The sequence below is a fragment of the Homarus americanus genome, unplaced genomic scaffold (genome assembly GCF_018991925.1).
Source record: "Homarus americanus isolate GMGI-L3 unplaced genomic scaffold, GMGI_Hamer_2.0 scaffold20930, whole genome shotgun sequence".
In the NCBI taxonomy this organism is placed as follows: Eukaryota; Metazoa; Arthropoda; class Malacostraca; order Decapoda; family Nephropidae; genus Homarus; species Homarus americanus.
Genome location: NW_024748502.1, coordinates 3,578,085 through 3,597,950, shown reverse-complemented (window position 1 = coordinate 3,597,950; position 19,866 = coordinate 3,578,085). Strand labels below are relative to the sequence as shown.

At 41.7% G+C, this 19,866-nt stretch overlaps 1 protein-coding gene across 1 annotated transcript in view; it reads left to right on the top strand.

Annotated features, from left to right (window-relative positions):
- Window positions 1-15,762: 15,762 nt before the first annotated feature.
- LOC121880339 (protein shisa-like-2B) overlaps window positions 15,763-19,866 on the top strand; it is a 95,863-nt gene continuing 91,759 nt past the window's right edge. Inside the window, exon 1 of the mRNA XM_042387493.1 lies at window positions 15,763-15,913. Within this exon, the coding sequence (XP_042243427.1) occupies window positions 15,763-15,913 (151 nt within the window). The remainder of the gene's footprint in view (window positions 15,914-19,866) is intronic.

Below are 19,866 nucleotides of genomic sequence, written 5' to 3'. Positions count from 1 at the left end.
CGAAAAAGAAAGCTGTGGAGGATGGTATCTCATTCCAAGGTAAACCGATCCTTGACCGTCTCCACCAGTACCAATCGTCCAGAGATGATCTAACTGTCCTCCAACATTATGTTTGAACTAAATCTTGGCAGCATTAACCATCAGACTTGCTTGGGAGCCATGTAGCACCTCATCAACAAAGTTGTCAAGAAAAAGTCATCTAGTGCCCTTCACCACAGCCCAGCAGAGTGCGCACAAGACTTGTCGAAACATGGTCTGAACAATAACAAGCCCATAATCTCCTGGAGCACATTCAAGGGGCCTTCTTTTACCAGTCAGATCTCCGCGCCCACCGTCTCCTGGCGGCGTTGCTGGAGATAACCGAGGAGGAACTGCTGCGGTCCCTCATTCTGGGCAAGGCAACTGCCCTCGGTGATGACGGTGTCACCTACTCAGTTCTTCGTTTGCTCCTGAAGGTCCCCGGCAACCCCCTACTCCGGCTTTACAATCTCTGTTTCTGCACAGGGTATGTGACCAATGGGGTCCCGAAAAAAGCCCCTCACTAAAAGTGCAAAATAGGACAGAAGCCCCCTGTTTTTATGTTAAAGAGAGGGTCATTAGAAATATAAAAAATATATAGATTTAAATATGAAATTATTAAAACTTAAATAATTAGAATATTATTACTCTTTCAATTTTGATATAGAACATTATTAAATAAATAGAAAATAAAAAAGAAGACATATTTTACCTTCGGAGAACGATGACTTGACCTTGGTGTTGAACCAATTTGGCAAGTAGACACTCACGATGAATTGGACAATAAGTCTCAGGTTGTGAAGCTGGTTCCCTTTCAGTTTATGATGAGCGACCCAAATTCTGCAGAACCTGAGAGCCGTTGTGAGCCACCTAGAATATGAGACTGGACCTATCTGCAGGCAAGCAAGTCTATCAGGCATGACCCCAGTTTTGATGGCACTGCAAATCATGTAACCATAGTACTGGTCAGTACTCAGGTCGTCAATGACAGTATGTGCAAGCTCAACGAGTGGAGGGCCAACTGTGATTTTTTCAAAGCTCGGATTTATTTCTAACTCAGTGGCAGAGTCCAGCATCTTGCCAAGAGGACCAGACCATCTGTTGTTTGAAAGAGTCTTGCCATCCAGCTCCTGGATCAGATGTCTGAGTGGCAACTCGTTGGTGTGGAGGTCACAAACAATCCAGACCAGCTTCCTCCCAATCTTCCGCTCTATCCACTGTATGACCCCCCTTGCCACCCTGTGTTCGTGTTGGTGCTGTCCCTCCAATGGCCTGCAGGGTCTGGTCTACGTTCCTCTCTCTGAGCCAGTTCACAATGTTATCTGCCACTATCTCAGCTGGTTTCCTGATGTCATCTTTCTCTGGAGTGAAATGCCACAAATACTTCCCTCCTGGTTCACTGCAGCAGGAGTAGTGTTCCTCCTTCACCATGGCAGGGAACAACTTGTCAGAATCTCCAACTTTCATGAACACTTTAGTGTCATCCCTTCTCCCATCAAAGAACAAACAATTGATTCCATTTTCTCTTATCCCCTTATCAAACTCCTCTTCTAGGTTACTGACAAGTTTCTCCTGAGCTCTCCTTACTTTGTTATGATCTATCACCAGGTGAACATCATCAGGTGTTATCAAACCACCGTCAATCCAGGCAGCTGTTGCTATCTCTGCAGTTTCTCTGAGACCAGTGTGGTGTCGCATGCTGGCCAGAGCTATGCTCGGATATCTTTCCTATTTCGAATCTTATGCCTGGAAGGTTTGGGATCATTATTTTCTGGGTTAGGGACAAAGTCACCATTCTCCTGGTCAGCACTCGGATCAGCCATGGGGAAGTCATTAAACTCTGAATCAGCTTGACTCCAATCATCGGCCTTTTTTACCTCACCCTGGGCCTTCTCAAGTCTCTTTTCCTCGGCAACTCTTCTCCTCTTCTGTCTCTCTGTGGCAGCCTCCTGTCTCTTGGACTCCGGAATATCTTGGCTAGAAATCATGAGAGCCCCTATACTGCCAGTCTTCTCTCTCTGTGCTTTGACAAATGCCAGTTCGGTCACAGGAATCTTCAGTTCACGCTTGCAAAAACAGGAGATGTGGGCCTCGGATTTACAGTCACGATCGCATCCAAACTCAGGACAGAGAACAATTGGGCACTTGCAAATAATTATGTCAAATAACTGGTCCAGTTGCTTGGCAAAGCTGTCCTTAACTGCAAGTTTTCCTCTCCCAAGAAAGATATCTCTTGCCTTTTCCCAACTGGCTAGCAGTCTCTCACTAATCTTCTTCTGACTTGTTATGACTGGAGGCTTGAACTGAGCGTTAGCCAGAGTGTACTGTGCCAAGACAGCTTTGGTCATATCACTGGCAATGCCTTTGTTTGTGTAAGTTCTTTGGTTCTTTTCACTGATTTGCCTGATTAAAACACCGTATCTCAAAGCATCTCTCAATGTAGGCAACTCAGACTTCAGGAGCTCTCTCCCAGACCCAAGATAGCGACTGAGATGGCTGGATTTTTGGTTCCTCGTCCTGACACAAGCAGCCATCGCAAATATTATCAACTTATAAATGCATCAGAATCTGAAACAGAAAAAAATATTGTTAGTTGGGTTGTTAAAGAATGAAGTCAGAAAGCAATGTTCACTATTTAATTGTAATGCACTAATGCAGCTGTACGTTAGATTTTCGATAAATTTCACGCTAAAATTTACCTAGCAAAAGGTTGCAAGATATTGAAACTGAAATTATTTTATGTTTATATACACTAAAATCTACCAAAAAAGTGATGGGCCATTAGTTTTAGCTGATCTTCCCTCCTATGACACACCCTACTGTGCACGGCAGCTCCTGTCTAGCTTATCTAGCCTCCTTTTAAACTCTCTAGCGTTCCAGCACTTACTACAAAGTTGCTAAGCTTGTTCCATTCGTCCACCACCCTATTTGTGAACCAGTTCCTTCCTATCTCCCTCCTAAACCTAAACTTATCCAACTTAAATCCGTTGCTACGAGTCCTATCCTGGTCGGATATTATAAGAACTTTATCTATATCGCCTTTATTGATATCTTTCACCCACTTAAATACTTCTATCATATCTCCCCGCACTCTTCGTCTTTGTAGGGAATGCAAGTTTAGTTTCTTTAGCCTATCTTGATATGGAAGGTTTCTAAGTTCCGGAATCATTTTCGTCATTCTTCGCTGCACCGACTCCAGTGAATTGATATCCATTCAATAATAAGGGCACCAGAACTGAACCACATAATCGAGGTGCGGCCTGACTAACGCAAGATATAGTTGCAATAAGACCTCTGTACTGTTATTACTTACACCTCTAGATATAAAACCTAATACTCTGTTTGCCTTATTTCGAACATTAACGCACTGTTTTCTAAGCCGTAGGTCCGGGCTTACAAGTACCCTAAGTCTCTTTCACAAGTCGACCTTTCTAGGTCGATGTTGATATGGCTGTATACGTTGACAGTATTTGTTCTACCAATATTAAGTACGCTGCGCTTGCTGTGTTGAATTTAATTTGCCATTTCTCTGACCACTCCTACAGTTTATTTAAATCCTCCTGAAGTGCATTTCCATCCTGCCCGAAAATTAATCTGCCGCCTTATTTTAGTGTCATCTGCAAACTTGCTTATGTCACTGCTGATCCCAGTATCTAGATCTTTTAAACAGATTATGAACAAGAGTGGGCGCAGTACTGACCCCTGGGGAACCCCACTGGTTACACAGCCCCACTCAGATTTAACACCATCTACGCTGACCCTCTGTGTGTTACACTGGTTAATTCCCCAGTTAACCAGGTTGGAACACATATAATATATATTGGGTTTTTGGTAACGAAACCCAATTGAAGTTTTATTTTAAAAGTATTATTTTATAATTCCTGAGTGTATATCAACCGTAAGTTCCACTATTTATGAGTGAATGAGAAAGGACGGCGTTTATGTAATATAAACGTGGATCAACGTTCGTTCGATATTAGTTGATGTGAGTGACTTTGAGTAGTGACCCATCGAGGGAGAAAGGTATTTGTACGTCGTTCCCCCTTTAGGGAAGACGGAGCCTTCCACTGCGGCTCTCAAATAACGTCTTCCTCTAGTCAAGGGTATCAAACTACTGCTCGCTTTAGGTGGCCAGAGAGCCGGCTACTTATGCTTTTACTCAGCATAGTATGACGCAGTTTCCTGTGGGCACACCTTACCAGTGCATTGAACATGTCACCCCATAGCCAGAGGAAAGTTACAGAGGGTAACTCTGAATATAAATCAGATGTAAGTAACCCATTTATATAATACTTCTATTGATGAGACAGGGGCCATTACATCTGTTCTATCGATGAGCCACGATTTTATCCAATTTATAACTTTCCCCTCGATACCATGAGCCTTAACTCTTCTCAGAAGTCACTGATGTTGTACTCTTTCAAACGCTTTGCTGAAGTCTAAGTAAATAATATCGTAATTATCGTCATTATCTACTACCACGAAGACTTTCCGAAAAAACGTCAGCAGATTTGGTAGACAAAATTTTCCCCTTGTAAACCCAAGTTGAGAGTCGTAGATTAATTTGCTTTTCTCTAAATGCGATCGAATGCTAGTTGCTATAATTGATTCAAGAAATCTCCCCACTACTGACGTCAAACTAATCGGCCTGTAATTTGACGCTGATGCTCTGTCTCCCTTTTTGAATATGGATACTACATTTACCTGTTTCCACAATTCATGGCCAGTGCTACTCAGATATGGCCAGTGCTACTTGTGGACGGGGGTGTGCCCTTTTGTGGGCCGAGTTAGACAGGGCAAGGAAGAAAACTTGAAATTCATGGAAGAGATGGCGAGGATGAAGGAAGAGGCGAGACAAGGAAAGCCCATGTCTGACGGAAACCCAGGCGAATGGAAGGTTGTGAGGAGAGGGACAACCAAACTGGTGGTGAAAAAACGCACCAAGGATACGTCAACAACGACAACAACAGCTAAGTGCACCAACTCTTTCAGTCCCTTGATAGATGAATTGGACGTTAGTACAGTCAGGGGCAGGGCTGACAAGGAAGGTAAGAAAACTTTAATTGTTGGCGACTCACAGGTACGGTACTTGGACAGAGATTTTTGTGGTAAAAATAAAAATAGGATGAGGGTGTGTTTGCCAGGAGACTGGGTGGAGGATATAGTTGACAGGATGGACAATATCTTATCTGGTAATGGGAACAAACCCATTATATGCCTCAGTGCAGGAGGCAATGATATTGGCCGGTGTAGGAGTGAGGAGTTTCTTGATAAGTTCAAGACAGCTATAGATCGTATTAGGACTAAGGGAGGGATCCCTATCATAGGTGGTGTCCTGCCTAGAAGGAGAGTTGACAATGAATGGTTGTCAAGGGCAGTTGCTGTCAACGGCCGTCTTGACAGATATTGCAAGTCAATATCAGTCCCATTCATTGACAACTGGGACAACTTCTACGGCAAAAGGGACCTTTATGCTAGAGACTGGGTGCACCTGTCTAGGGATGGGGTGGCAACCCTAGCTGGGTCTCTGGAGAGGGCAGTTCAAAAGGTATCGAAGTCTTTAAACTGCTAGGGAAACATATGAGCACGGGGGTAGAGGAGACTGCAGTGGGAGCGGGTAAACAAAGTGTAAGGTTACAGAGAAATAGTGTTAGCAATGATGACAAAACTTAATTAGACAGGGAGTTAAAACCTAAACGCGACAAAGAGGACTCAGAACACTACTAACTTAAATGTCTACTACGCGAACAGTAGAAGTATGAGAAACAAAATGAATGATATTAAGGCCTTGGTATGTACCGAAAAAATCGATATAATAGCATTCACTGAAACATGGATAAACCTAGACTCACGTGAGTTACCTGTCGAATACCAAACTGCAGGTTACAAATTATTCCATACCGATAAGCAGATTAGGATAGGAGGCAGAGTAGCAATCTATGTCAGGGATAATCTGAAGTATGAAATAAATAAGGAAATAAAAACTGAGAGGAATACAGAAACAATTTGGATAGAACTAATTGACGGTAATATATAGACCTCCCAATCTTGATAGAGTTAATGAGCGACTTATTTGGGAAGAAATGTGCAGGGCTTCCATACACAGCAAAGTCTGTATAGTAGGCGATTTTAGCTTTAGCCAAATAGATTGGATTGACCTTATGGGTAAATCAGAATCAGAGGATTTTCATGAAACGATCCAGGACTGTTTCCTAAGTCAACATATAACCAAACTCAACCGGGGTAATAATATACTCGATTTAATTCTGTCGAACAGAGAAAACCTCATTTGTAATGTCGAGGTAGGGAACGAACTTGCAAACAGCGATCAAAAAGAAATTAGATTCTAGTTAGATTTTCATGGCAGCTGTAAGGAAAATTCCACAAAAGTCCCAGATTTCAGAAGGGCAAATTTCGATAGTTTGAAGAGGCAGTTGAGAGAAGGGGTATTACGCTTGGAGGTGAACTACATCGACCCCACCCCACCCATGGACCTGACGGTTGAGATTGACCTGATAACGAGAACTGTGGTTACCGAGTTCCACGACAATTTAAATATGGAGTTACTTATTGCACAAAGGCAGAACATACAAAAAACTCAGATCAAACAACAATGACCCTAATTGGAGAAAGAATTAATTAAAGAACATTATTGGTCAAAGGAAAGCTATAGGTAGAAGGATAAATGGTGGCGAGGCTTACCTCCGTGATTATTATAAGGTATTGGCCGGTAGGGTTAAGACCGAAATAAGAGAAGCAAAGAGGAATAATGAGCTGAGCATACCAAGGGAGGCGAAATCAAGCCCCAAGGGATTCTATCAAATGTATCAAACTAAAACACGAGAAAAGATTTTACCAATACAGTCGGATACCGGCGAGCTAACTGATAACGACGGAGAAATGAGCAATAATATGAGGAAATATTTTTCAACAGTTTTCACCACCGAAAATTTAAACTGTCGTGTTAGAAATAGGCGATGCTGTTATGGTGAGAGAACCTGATAGGAACTCTAAACTTTCAGCAAAATTTTCTGGTCTATTCTGCATTATCGCCAAAGAAGCGGGCAACAAGTTTAACATTTGGAAGCCTAATGCACAAACTGCAGACGTAATGCATGCGGACCGTCTTAAAAAGGGAAATGAAAACTTATTACCAAAGAATGGTAATGATGTCATAGACACATCTTTTCAAACAGTACACAAACAAAGTGTATCTAATGATTATCGTTTGAAACTTCGATCTGCAAACAAATATTTAAATACATTGAAACATTTACAGAATGGCTTGGATCATCATTGTGCTGCTCCTACTTCTTTGTGGCACCTTTGTGTTTATGAGTATGTCCACAGATGTCCTTAAGCCAGGTGCACTTGTTGCACCCCTTGGACCCGTTCTCATTGTTGAAGACGTGGTGAATATAAAATATGAATTGCACGGACTGCTCAAGCTTCCACGCCAGATGGAACCCATTGATGCTCAACTGCAGACAGCTTTGACTGTCCTTGATGATCTCCGTAAGGATCCAAACAGTTCGGCAATGGTTTCACAAACTGTTGATCTTCAGCTACTTCGTCTCAGAACCCTTCACAAGATTCTCGTCGCTGTCGGAAACACTGCTCCAGCGTCTCAGAATGATCTTGCCAAGAAAGTACGCGTTCCCAAACGCGAAGAAAGCGAGGATAGTTTATTTTTGTTGGTCTTATACAGAACGCTCTATTTGGCACAGCCACTGCAGAGGATGTAGCTACACTAGGAGACCGCATGAACATTGTCGATCAAGCTGTGTTTAAGCAAAATCGTGTTATAACTCAATCTTTTCATGCCATTAGTGCCTTGGAATCAAAAGTTATTGCGATTATTTCTCAGTTAATGAATTAAGTCCCTACGTTGGATTGGCTCCTTTATTTTTCTGTGTATTTGCATGCTGCAGATAGTTCTGTTCAAGATATAATTACTAAAACAGATGAACTAACCACAAGCATCGTGGATGCAGGGTTAGGACGAGTGGATACAAAGCTAGTGGCTGTGAAGACTCTTCTTGAAGAATTACAAATAGCCAAGTTGACTTATCATTTAACTCCAATTTTCTCAGATCATGAGGCAGAATATTATTACCCTCTGTTGGAGTCAACTCTCACGCACAATGCTATTCTTATCCACACACCTATGCTAGGGCAACATAAATTTAATGCATGGCATTTGGAACCCTTCCCTTTGTATTTTAATGACACACTGTATACTCTGGATAGACCAATGGAACTTCTGCTAATTGATGAAGAATGTACCTTACTAGCATTGGATGATCCTAGGGTATTATCACAGTGTAAATCGTCTTATTTACATTTACACATATGTCCAGTCTATGTATTCGCATTTATTCCTGCTGAGGAAGGGATATGTGAATTGGCAGTCATGCAATCAAACATACGCACAGCTTTAACACAATGTAATTATAGGCCAATTTCTATAAAAAACTGTGTTTCATGCGCATCTGCATAATGTGCAATATTTTTTCTTTCCTCATTAAACTAACGTCATTTTAAAGTGCCAAGATGGTGGTAAAAAGTTAGTTGTGAAATGTTATTATAAGGCTCCGGATTACTGTGAAATAACTTGTAGTTCGTTGAAGACCTTGTCTTCTCATCAGCATTTTGCATTGATTTTAAATCTTACTTCAGATTTAATTCCACTGTTTCAAGTCCTTAATTTGACTATTAGTTAACTCAATATTGTCTCAGAAAAGTTGAAAGTTATTTCTTACTTAAAAGAGTCACATTTTGATAATTTAGAAGATCATTTGCCATTTTATTTTGCAGGGGGATTTGCAATACTAAGTTTAACCATTCCCATTATTGTGTTAATTCTGCCAGTGATAATTTTGTTTTGTTATTATAAGTCAGTATCTTCCAAGTTGAATATTGTACATAATATACTATCCCGTAAGACATTTAAGTCTAGGACTCCAGTAGTTAATTCCTCGTGGAAGCTCGGAAGGTGGTGACCATGCGATGTATTAGCCCCTTAGTTTTTATATAAATGTCATATCACCCCCTTGAAGGAGCGGCCCTAAGAATGTTAGGTCAGCACATAGAAGCCAGTTACTGGAGCACTCTTACTCACTCTCTCACACAAGCAGGACGTATTTGTGTACCAGGGACTATTCAAACAAGATTTAGCTCCAATGTATAGTTGCCAACAAAAGTCCCCCCACAAACTTGCTACACAGGGCTGTGGGAGAACTTTTGCTGACAGCTGTACCTCTGAAAAATGGAAGTTGATTCTATGGGAGCGCAAATTCCGAAAGGGTGGCGGTGGTCAATTTAGCAATATGGCCGGTGATAACTTTTGAACTAGATACACTAGAATCATGAATAAAGGGTCATTTTCCACTAATTTTGAGGTGAGAAATCTAATGAGATGGTAAGTTTTTAGTTTGGGCGTCATCTTAACCTCCAAATCCAAGATGGCGGCTATCGCACAGTGCCGCTACTCGTAAGAAACCGTAATATTATTTAGAAATTTAAAAATGGTATATTCTGGATAAATCCTAACATATTTTTTTTTCCGGTATTGTACCAGAGATCACCAGTGAGTAGACATTCGTATGCATCTAGAATCTCATTCCACACCAAGAATTCAACCAACAAGGTCTCCAAGGAAGCTCCTGGCCTTCTTCCTCATATGCTGTGTACCATCGATATGGCTAATGAGTGCATTGAATGGCTAAGGACTAGATAAATCTGGGCAGGTGTATATTTCTGTTGATTGGGAGAAGGGCCTGAAGAGGCTTTACATGCACAGCTGTGTTACTCTGGCCAGTGGGCACATGTTAGTTCAAGCTGAGCGACGCAGACACAAAGAGATCGAACCAAAAGTAAAAGACATTGCAGTGGAAAATATCCCCCAAGATGAACCCAGCGCCCCAAAACTACTCCGCTCCAGCATTAGTGCCATACAGGATAAAACATGATGTGTTTGGTGTATGAAAGGCTCAGATCCGAAGACTTCCAGTCGTGACAAACAGTTGCCTGGAATAGGTTCTAATCACATACTGTTTTTGTTGAAGATCACACATTGAGAGTAAGGCTGTGTATGTTAATAGATAATACTCCTCCCAAAGAAATAGCCTCTGGAATCGATATTCGTTATCATCGCTGGTGTGGGCGCAAATATGTTCTGAATTCAAATGCTATCCATTTGACCATACCAATTAGACAGTTCGTTCTCTGCAGTCAGGAATTCCGGTTTCTGAAATGCTCGCTGCTGTCTTGAAATCTGCAAAGGTAAATAAAATGGAAAAAATGGGGGAATTTCTAAGAGATAGAGTTTATTCCAAAGTGAAGTCACCGAACGACCGAGTTCTGAAAAGCGGACTCTAAAGCTTTACTACCAACGAAGTCAAAGAGGCCAACAAAAATATTATGAAAGGATAGACAGAGAAAATGGAAACAAAAGCAGTGGCTTCCGCCCTTGTCCTAAATGAAGAGAGTGGTTACCTCAAACTTGAACAGGTGTTGCAGCATCGTGTCACAGAAGAGAGTCTGTCGATTTTCAGCACCAATGGCAAGATGCAAAAGGTGCAAAAAATCACGTTGCAAGAGAAACTCACGATGACACCCATAGAAGAATCCGATATATACACGTCGATCGTTAACATGGGCCTAATTTGGTGCCTGGCTACCCCATCCAATGAAGATCGAGAGAAGGGCGATGGTACCAAATACTCCTGGGGATATTATAGACAGAAGGTGGTGCGCACAGTACTGACAAGGCACAAAAGTGTATAGCGGATCATTTGTGTGAATGACCCATACGATCATAGATGGACAATCAAAGACAGTGAACGCATGCTGCGTCAAAAGAATGCATCGATCAGTAACATGTACATGAAATCAGAAGATAAGTGTCCTGCAATCAAAGAATCAAAGACTTCCAAATTGTTATGGGTAAAGCAGAGATAAGATCCATTTGCAGGCATTTCTGCAGGCTGGATTCCAGAGCACTGCAGACATATCTGCTGTTGAACTCTCCCAGTGTGATGAAACTCAGTACCGGCCAACCTGCACCGCAGTTCGCCCGTTCCCATGCATAGGCTGACACTGCAGTGTTTTTCATATATAGTGTCCTCCGCTCAGCTGTCATTCTTGATACAGAAGACACCGATAACTAAGTGCAGACAGCTTTTGTTGCCAAACAAATATCAGGAGTATTATGTCTTAAGAGAAAGATACAATCCATCACCTCTAGAAGTCTATGCCATGAGGAAATGACGGTCAGCATCATTCCACCTCATGTCCTCACCGGCTGCGATCATAACTCTGGCTTCTATGTCACCAGCAAGAAACTGATGGCAGATCGCGTCCAAAGTTTTAAGAAGGAACGTGACCTTTTGGCATCATGCAGCACAGAGTTGCAAGCCCCAAATGAGATCCTCGATGACTTAAAAAAGTTTGTCCGGCTGGCACCTGACTCAGACAGTCTTCACCTCCACTTAAAGTGGAAAAACTATCTCAGTTTTCTGCTGAAGCACCCAAACCTCCACTACTATATTTCCAAACCAATATTTACGTATCTCACGCCGAAATCTATATTTTTTTCAAATTTAAAACCATTGCTACGAGTTTGCTCCTGGTTGGATAGTTTGAGTACCTGTGTTATATCACCTTTGTTTAGCCCTGACTTCCATTTATACACCTAGATCATACACCCCCTCACTTTATGTCTCACGAGGGAGTGCAAATTAAGATGCTTTAACCTGTATCTGTACTCAAGCTTCATAATACCCGGGATTAATCTTGTAATTCTCCTATGAATTCTTTTTAGGGATTCTATATCCATTCTGTAGTACGGTGATCAGAACCGAACTGCGTCATCCAAGTGAGGTCTAACAAGACCAACATATAGTTTTATGATAACCTCGCTAGTCTTGTAACTAACACTCTTTTGTATGGACACAAATACTTTGTTCGCCTTGTTTCGAGCAAATACACATTGTTTACTTGGTTAGTGATTCCTACTTATCATTACACCTAAATCTTTCTCACAGTCGGTTTTCTCTATAACAACGCTGTTCCTTTGATTTCTGGTTTCTCTGTTTACATCTCCTAGTCACGTACTTTACAGTTGTCCACATTAAATACCGTCTGCCATTTTTCAGACCAAGAGAAAAATTTACTTAGATCTTCCGGCAGTTTTGCGGAGTCCTCGTCAGATTTAATTACACAAATTTAATAATGTAGCTGTGATGGCCTTGGGGTACTCCACTAGTGACGTTACCCCAATCGGATTTAGTGCCGTTAATGCTTACTCGCTGTTTCCTGCCGTGTAACCACGTCCTAATCCATTTCAGAATAATTCCTCCAATTCCATGTGTCTCCATGAGTCTTTCGTGAGGGACTCTGTCAGATACTTTGCTAAAGTCGAGGAATACCACATTATAATCGTGCTCGTCATCCACTGATTCGAAAACAGTTGAAAAAATTTTAATAGATGAACGCCCACTCGTTAAGCCATGTTGGGAATCATTGATCAACTAATGTTTCCCTAGGTGATTTCAAATAGAGTTTGAAATTATTGCTTCCAACAATTTGCCTACAATTGATGTTAAACTGATTGGATGATAGTTAGAGGATAGTAATCTATCTCCCTTCTTGAAAATCTGTATCACATTCGCTATCCTTTAGGATTCTGGTAATACACCCGTTTTTAATGACATGTTAAACAAATATGCTAAGGGCTTACTAAGCTCTTCCTTACATTCCTTTAATAATCTGGCAAATATCTCATCGGTACCTGGTGACTTATTAGGCTTTAGCTTGTCTACTCGCTTATTAACATCATTACTGGTCACTACTATCTCGCTTAATCTATTTACTTCACTATCTCTCGATATAGTCGGTGCCTCGAGTATCATATTTAAATTTTCGGTGGTGAAAACTGTTGAAAACTATATGTTTAGATTATGGCTCATTTCTCCATCGTTATCCGTTAGCTCGCCGGTATCTGACTGTATTGATCCAATCTTGTCTCGTGTTTTTTGGAGGAATCCCTTGTTGTTTGACTTCGCTTCCCTTGCTACCTCTAATTCACTATTCCTCTTTGCTTTTCTTATCATGGTCTTAACCCTACTGGCCAATATTTTATAATAATTTCGAAGGTAAAATTCACCACGAAGTATTCTCCTACCTATAGCCTTCCTTTGTCCAACAATATTAGTCGACTTGCTAGGGGAGTGAACACTGCATTTCATAGTGCAAAGAAATCCACTTGGCATAAGAAACTAGAAGCATGTTACCAAGAACTTCTGAACAGTTAGATGAGTTACCCAGCTTCGTAGTACTAGATGACATTGGTGGCGGGGTGATGGTGCAATCATTACACTGGTTAACAGCCAAAATGGTTCACATATGAGATCATGCTCACACAACTAATTTCATATTGCTGAATTCGAATCTGATATTTGTTCTGTTCTATCAGACCAGGTTTTATAAAAAAATCAATAGGTACAAATATTTAATATTCCATCACGTGTCGTGCAAAAGATGAGATTATCTCATGTGACTCTGCTTTCATGACTAATTCCATATTAATGAATATTAATTGGATGTTTCATTCTACCATCAGACCTACTTTCTTAAAGAATAAAAAAAATAGTAAATATAGTAACATTATCGCGTCATGCAAGATACAATTTTAAACCTATCACAGATAAGCTCATAAAAAATTGTACCAAAAAACATAAGTTCAAATCCTTTATAATGACAAAATATGAAGTTCTAAAAGTGCTTCTGAACTTTACTCTTTCTCTTGTACAGCTTGCTCTCTTCTCGTTGCAGTGTCCAGCAATAGTCGGTAACGCGCTGTAGTGATATGCACTCCATCTTCTAGCAGGTTACGCTGCTTTAGTCTGGATCCCAAAACTTCAGCCTTTTCTTTTGACAAGTTTACGTCCCTGATGAGATCATGAAGCGCTTCTTGAGTAAATAGTTTAGGCCTGGTATTTTCAGAGTCATCCTGGTAGTCGTTTTCCATTGAGGTAGAGGTAGAATCGGAATCACTCAATTCTTGTTCAATCGGTGGATTTGGGACTGGAAGTTCAGCACTGTGCGGTACTGGTCGGATTGCAGAAGCAATATTGGGGTACTGTACCTTGCCTCGTGTCTTGATTTTTATTCCCTTAATATTTGTGAGACAGAAGTAGCAGTCACTACTGTGGTCTTTAGGTTTACGCCATATCATTGGTACAGCAAACGGCATTCCTGAACTTCGTTTACCACACATCCACTCGCTCTGGTGGTTAACACAAGACTTACAGGCTACATGAGGTGCCCATTTCTTGTCTTGGTCACCCAAATGACATTTGAAGTAACTTTTGTAGTTCAGTCGAACAGCTTTTGTGATTGGTTTCTTGAGGCTACCAGGAGTGAAGGCACCACATATGTAGCAAAAACTGTCAGCACCGTTCACACACTTGCGACGTTCCATGTTTTGTTAATTTCAGAGTAATTACAAATCATGCAGGTGTAGATATGCAATATCATGAATCAGCAAACTGAAACAAACAAAAAAGCACAAATCAGGACAAAATAATTGCATAAGTGGAGCCAATGAGCATATAAATTACTGTATGAATAGCATGGTACACTAAATATATAGATATGCTGGTTCTGGAAAACTGAGCCTGATACAGCTATACGAATGTCATAATTGAGTTCAGCACATACAATTACACTAGAATCAGACTGTTTTGATCCAGAACCATGAGAATTTTTTTTATGTTGACCAGTGTTATAGTAGAACTTATGAAAACTAACAATGCACTGTGCCACAAAAATTGCAGAAGTGCCGTCAGCAAACAGAAGGTGGAGCGGGTCAAGAGTAAGGTAGAGAGATGAAGTAAGCACCAAGGAAGCCCAATGAAAACACGGCAGATGAGCTCTGGCAGAGATTGTGTCACACGGGAGACCCAGGTTACATCAACTGAGGGCAAGGACTCTTCTGCAACAAAATGCTTTTTTGTGAAGAGTCTGGAGACAAGAAGGACTTGGGAAAAGCTTCCACTCTTGGCCTAAACCAGAGATTCAATGATACTGCAAGGAAAATCTGTGATGTGAAACTTCAGGCAAAATTGTCTAAAGGAGACATGATTGCGATAGATGCTGTGTGCCACCGTGTTTGCCTGAGTAGAGTTATAGAAAGTCAGATACAGTTGATCGTGATTCAAATGAAGGCTATGCTGTCCAAGTAATAAAATATCATGCTTTCAGTGAGCTTCTTGATTACATTGAGGACCACAGTGGATCTGGTACTGTTCTGAGTATGGCAAAATTGACAGCACTTTATGATAAGCGTCTCATATCTCTTGGTTGCCCCCATAATCATGGTCATACAACTCGATTTCCCCAAGATATTGTCAGCATGCTCCCTGACATTAAGGCGATAGAAAAGTCATCTGGCTGCTGGAAGCTGGTGTTTAATGAAGATCTCAGTCAAGTAGTTGAGGAGATAAAGGACACCACATCAACAGACAAGATAATTTGGGCACAGACAGCCAAGATTCTGTGACGAGATATCCTTGAGAGAAAGCAGGTGTTTTCAGGCTCTTTCTCAAGCACCTCAGACGCTGACTTCGTTGTTCTTACACTGAAATCTTTCCTACATATCCTATTAGAAGGCCCTTGTATTGATGTCGATATCCCTCCTACTTCATCAACGAAGGTCGTGTTATCACTCGCCAGACCATCATGCACAACTCTGTGGGGAAAACGTCACCGAATCCCCAGAGTGTGCTTCGTCATCGGCGTGAGCGAGAGACTCTACTGTCTCTGATGTTGGCTATGAAGGTGCATATGAAGGCAGGCAAGGAGAGTCTTGTTGACATGCTGGCTGAACGAGGTATCTGTGTATCGTATCACCGGCTGCGTCAGCTGAGCTTGCCATCTGTGGCTGCTCCAGTGATTCTACATGCTGCATGAATGAGCAGCCCTGTACAGCACTCTGTGGATGTAAGAGTGGCTGTTCACACATGTGGACTAATGAGGTCAGAACAGCAAGAACTGTATGTACTTATGATTGTTTTGAAATCTGCATTGTGTGCACTCTCAAATAAAAGTGACCAATTATGCTTGTTAATGTGGTGTTTTTGTCTTGGCTGTGACCTCAGAAAACGTGCATTACATGAGTTTAAATGCCATCAGCATATGTTTAATGCATCAAGTTTTTCTATAATATAGATAATGACAACTATCTTGGAATCACCTTTAAATGACCTCCTATCACACATGCAGGGCCAGAAATTGCTTTCTCATACCCAAAATAATATAAATTGTTATATCACACAAGTTTGTAGCTCAAACGGTTCAAAAGTTGTAAGGTATGCCTAAATTTCGTCTTACTGACTCTCCTCCTTTAGTTGATAATCTCTCTTCCCTTTCTCTTCGCCGCAATGTTGCTTCACTCTTTCTCTTATATAGGTACTTTAACGGGCAATGTTCGGCGGATTTGGCATCTTGTGTACCGTCTTGCACGTGGTACCCACAGTTTCTCTGTGGCTGTCGGTCACACTAGGATAACCCGTTACAGTACATCCTTCATTCCTCACACAGCCAAACTGTAAAATGCTCTGCCTTCTTCTGTATTTCCATACTCTTACAATCTGTCTTACTTTAAAAAGCTGGTTTTCCGGCATCTTCGCGGTGTAAATTAATATGGTCTTTTTTTATATTTTTAATTTATTTTCACTAGTATTTTTTCTTCACCTAGGCCCCGTTGTGGGTCGATGACCTGTGCCCGGGTGGGTTCTTCCCCGTTAAGAAAGAAAAAAAAATCAAGACCGGGGGCAGTGGCTATCTTGGATTTGAGGGTCAAAATGGCCGCCAATTATCAAAATAACCCCAAAAATAAATACCTGGCCCTAATATTAGCCAGGTTTAACTAATCACACATATGTCTAGGTGAAATGGTATTAAAAGTTAGAAATTGCCTTCTTTTCGGTGCTAATTAGCATAATTTATGGTAACTAGTGAGTTCTATGCATAGGGAATAAGTGTCTCTTTGGATAATTGTTTTCCTTTTGCCCCAAGGAACACCTATGCCAAGTGAGACCCTTGCACTATTGAATGCAGTGATCACTTTTTTTTTAACCCTTACCATGACTATTATATTCTTTAATTTTTTTTTATCTATTTGGGTCTTTGTTATTTGATCGGAGTTTTCTGTATGGCATGTTCTGCCTTTGCTCATTAAATAACTCGTCAACCTCAGATCTCGTGATCAGGTCATCCTCAACTGTCATTTTTGTGAAGCTATCGTTGTCAGGTCACCTGGTAAAGTGAGGACGCCCTCTGTGGGTACTTTGTGTGAGGTCATGTAATAGACGAGTTGTCAGTAGGAATTTTTTCGTAAAATAGCAGGTCAATGGGTAAAGAAAACGTTTAAATTCACTATGGTAATGATATTTTAAAATAAATTGGACCAAAAAGCGTAAAAAATAAGGTTAACAAAGCTAAAATGTCATTCGACTACGAAAAGCTCTGTGATTGGTTGTGACGTCACAGGTTGGCTCGAGCCGCCGAGCAGGAGCCCGGAGGTAGCCAGCTGTGGTCTATGTATTGTTACCAGCAGAAATACGGGACTTGTGGCCATATACAATGTTGATATACACTAGCATACCTTATTTTTAGGTTAAAATAAATTACTGCTCTCAAGTATCATCGTGTGTATTTACTTGCTGGGTGCCAAAATGATGCAAAAGGCCGATAACTCCAACATGGAAGTTTTCATCACTGTTCTCTATATCATGTCTGGAAAAAGTAAGTTTTCGTCACTGAGGTCTATATTAAATGTTGTGGAAGAACTAGGGATGACCATGGCCAGGAAATGGGCTTGAAATGATCATGTGACTAATGTACAGTAATTTAGCGTGCTTCTTTTCATCAGTTTTCGAATCGGTGGACGAGGGGCACAATTATGATGTGGTATATCTCGACTTTAGCAAAGCCTTCGACAGAGTCCCCCACGAAAGACTAATTAGAAAGGTAGAAGCTCATGGCATCAAAGGTGACATCCTTAAATGGATTAGGGCGTGGTTACAGGACAGGAAACAGCGAGTGAGCATTAACGGCACTAAGTCCCATTGGAGCAACGTCACAAGTGGAGTTCCCCAAGGCTCAGTACTTGGACCATTATTATTTATTATATACATAAACGACATAGATATCGGCATTGACAGCAACATAAGTAAATTTGCTGATGACACTAAAATAGGACGTGTTATCAAATCTGACGAGGACTCGGCAAAACTACAGGAAGATCTAAACAAATTTTTCGAATGGTCTGAAAAATGGCAGATGAAATTCAACGTCGACAAATGTAAAGTACTCAGTATAGGAGATGTAAACAGGGAAACCAGATACCAGATGAACAACGATGCCATAGAGAAATCCGACTGCGAGAGAGATCTAGGAGTAATGATAAGTAGGAACCTTAAGCCAAGTAAACAATGTGTTTTTGCTCGTAACAAGGCTAATAAAGTACTTGGGTTCATACAAAGGAGTGTTAGTTACAAGACTAGCGAGGTCATCCTAAAACTGTATCTTGCTCTTGTGAGACCACACCTGGATTACGCAGTTCAGTTCTGGTCATTACAGAATGGATATAGAATCCTTGGAAAGAATTCAGAGGAGAATGACAAGACTAATCCCGGGCATTAGGAACCTTGAGTATAGAGACAGGTTAAAGCAACTTAATTTGCACTCCCTTGAGAGACGTAGAGCGAGGGGCGACCTGATAGAGGTGTATAAGTGGAAGGCAGGGCTAAACAAAGGGGACATTACAATGGTACTCAAACTATCCAACCAGGAGCGAACTCGTAACAGTTGTTGTTGTTGAGATTGTCGGACCGTAGTCCGACACGGGCCTTTGCCTATAGGCGGCCCGTTTGGTGGTTCCGGCTGGAGCTCCAAGGAGCAGCCAGACCGGATTGGGATTGGAGGTGGTCCCACCTGCAGATTGGAAGGATACTGCAGGTTGCAAGTGTGAGCGGACCCCCGATCAGTGGACGCTTACCACCAACCCCCACTCTTGGACGTGGTCAGTTTCGGAGTGGCGCGCCCCCCGAACTGGGGTCCGCACTTGCTGGGAGAGGATGCTTTCTAAGCTATCTGGGTGGTGGGTATCGTGTGATGACCCGGAGTAGGTGGTGAATGTGGTCTGTATGGGCCTTTCGGGTTAGAGTGGCCGCTGGTGTTGTGTGTGTTTCTTGGGAGATTTGAGTTCTGTTTCGGAGGCTTTGTGTGACCTCGCAGTCGAGGAGATAGTGTTCAAGTGGGTTGGCTGCTGGCTCCTGACAGTAGGTGCAATCCATGACGTCATTTCCGATCATCTGCCAGGAGCACTTGTACCCTAGTCGTAGTCGATGAAGGCTGACTTGGGTTTGTCTTGGAGTTTTCTTGTCAGCGAAAGGTGGTTCCCCTTTTGTGGCCGCCAGGTACCATTTGGCTGATTGGGAACCAGCGTTGAGTGCATGAAGGAAGCTCTTTTTGATGTGGAGCTTGCTAGTCTTTCTGAGGTGATTCTTGATCTGTTGCACACTTGCTGGAACTTGGATGTGTACGCTACTAGAACGTGTAGCTGCCTTGGCTGCTTCGTCTGCCACGTCGTTTCCTCCGATCCCTACATGACTGGGAATCCAGTGTAAGACGACTAGTCGGTTTTGGCTTTGGAATTCCTGTAGCTGTGCGAGGATCGAGGTGATGATGTGGACGTTGTCTCTTGGTTGACTGTGTTGCAGCGCCTGCATGGCCGATTTCGAGTCCGTGTGAATTATGATGGACTTGTTGTGTTGTGTT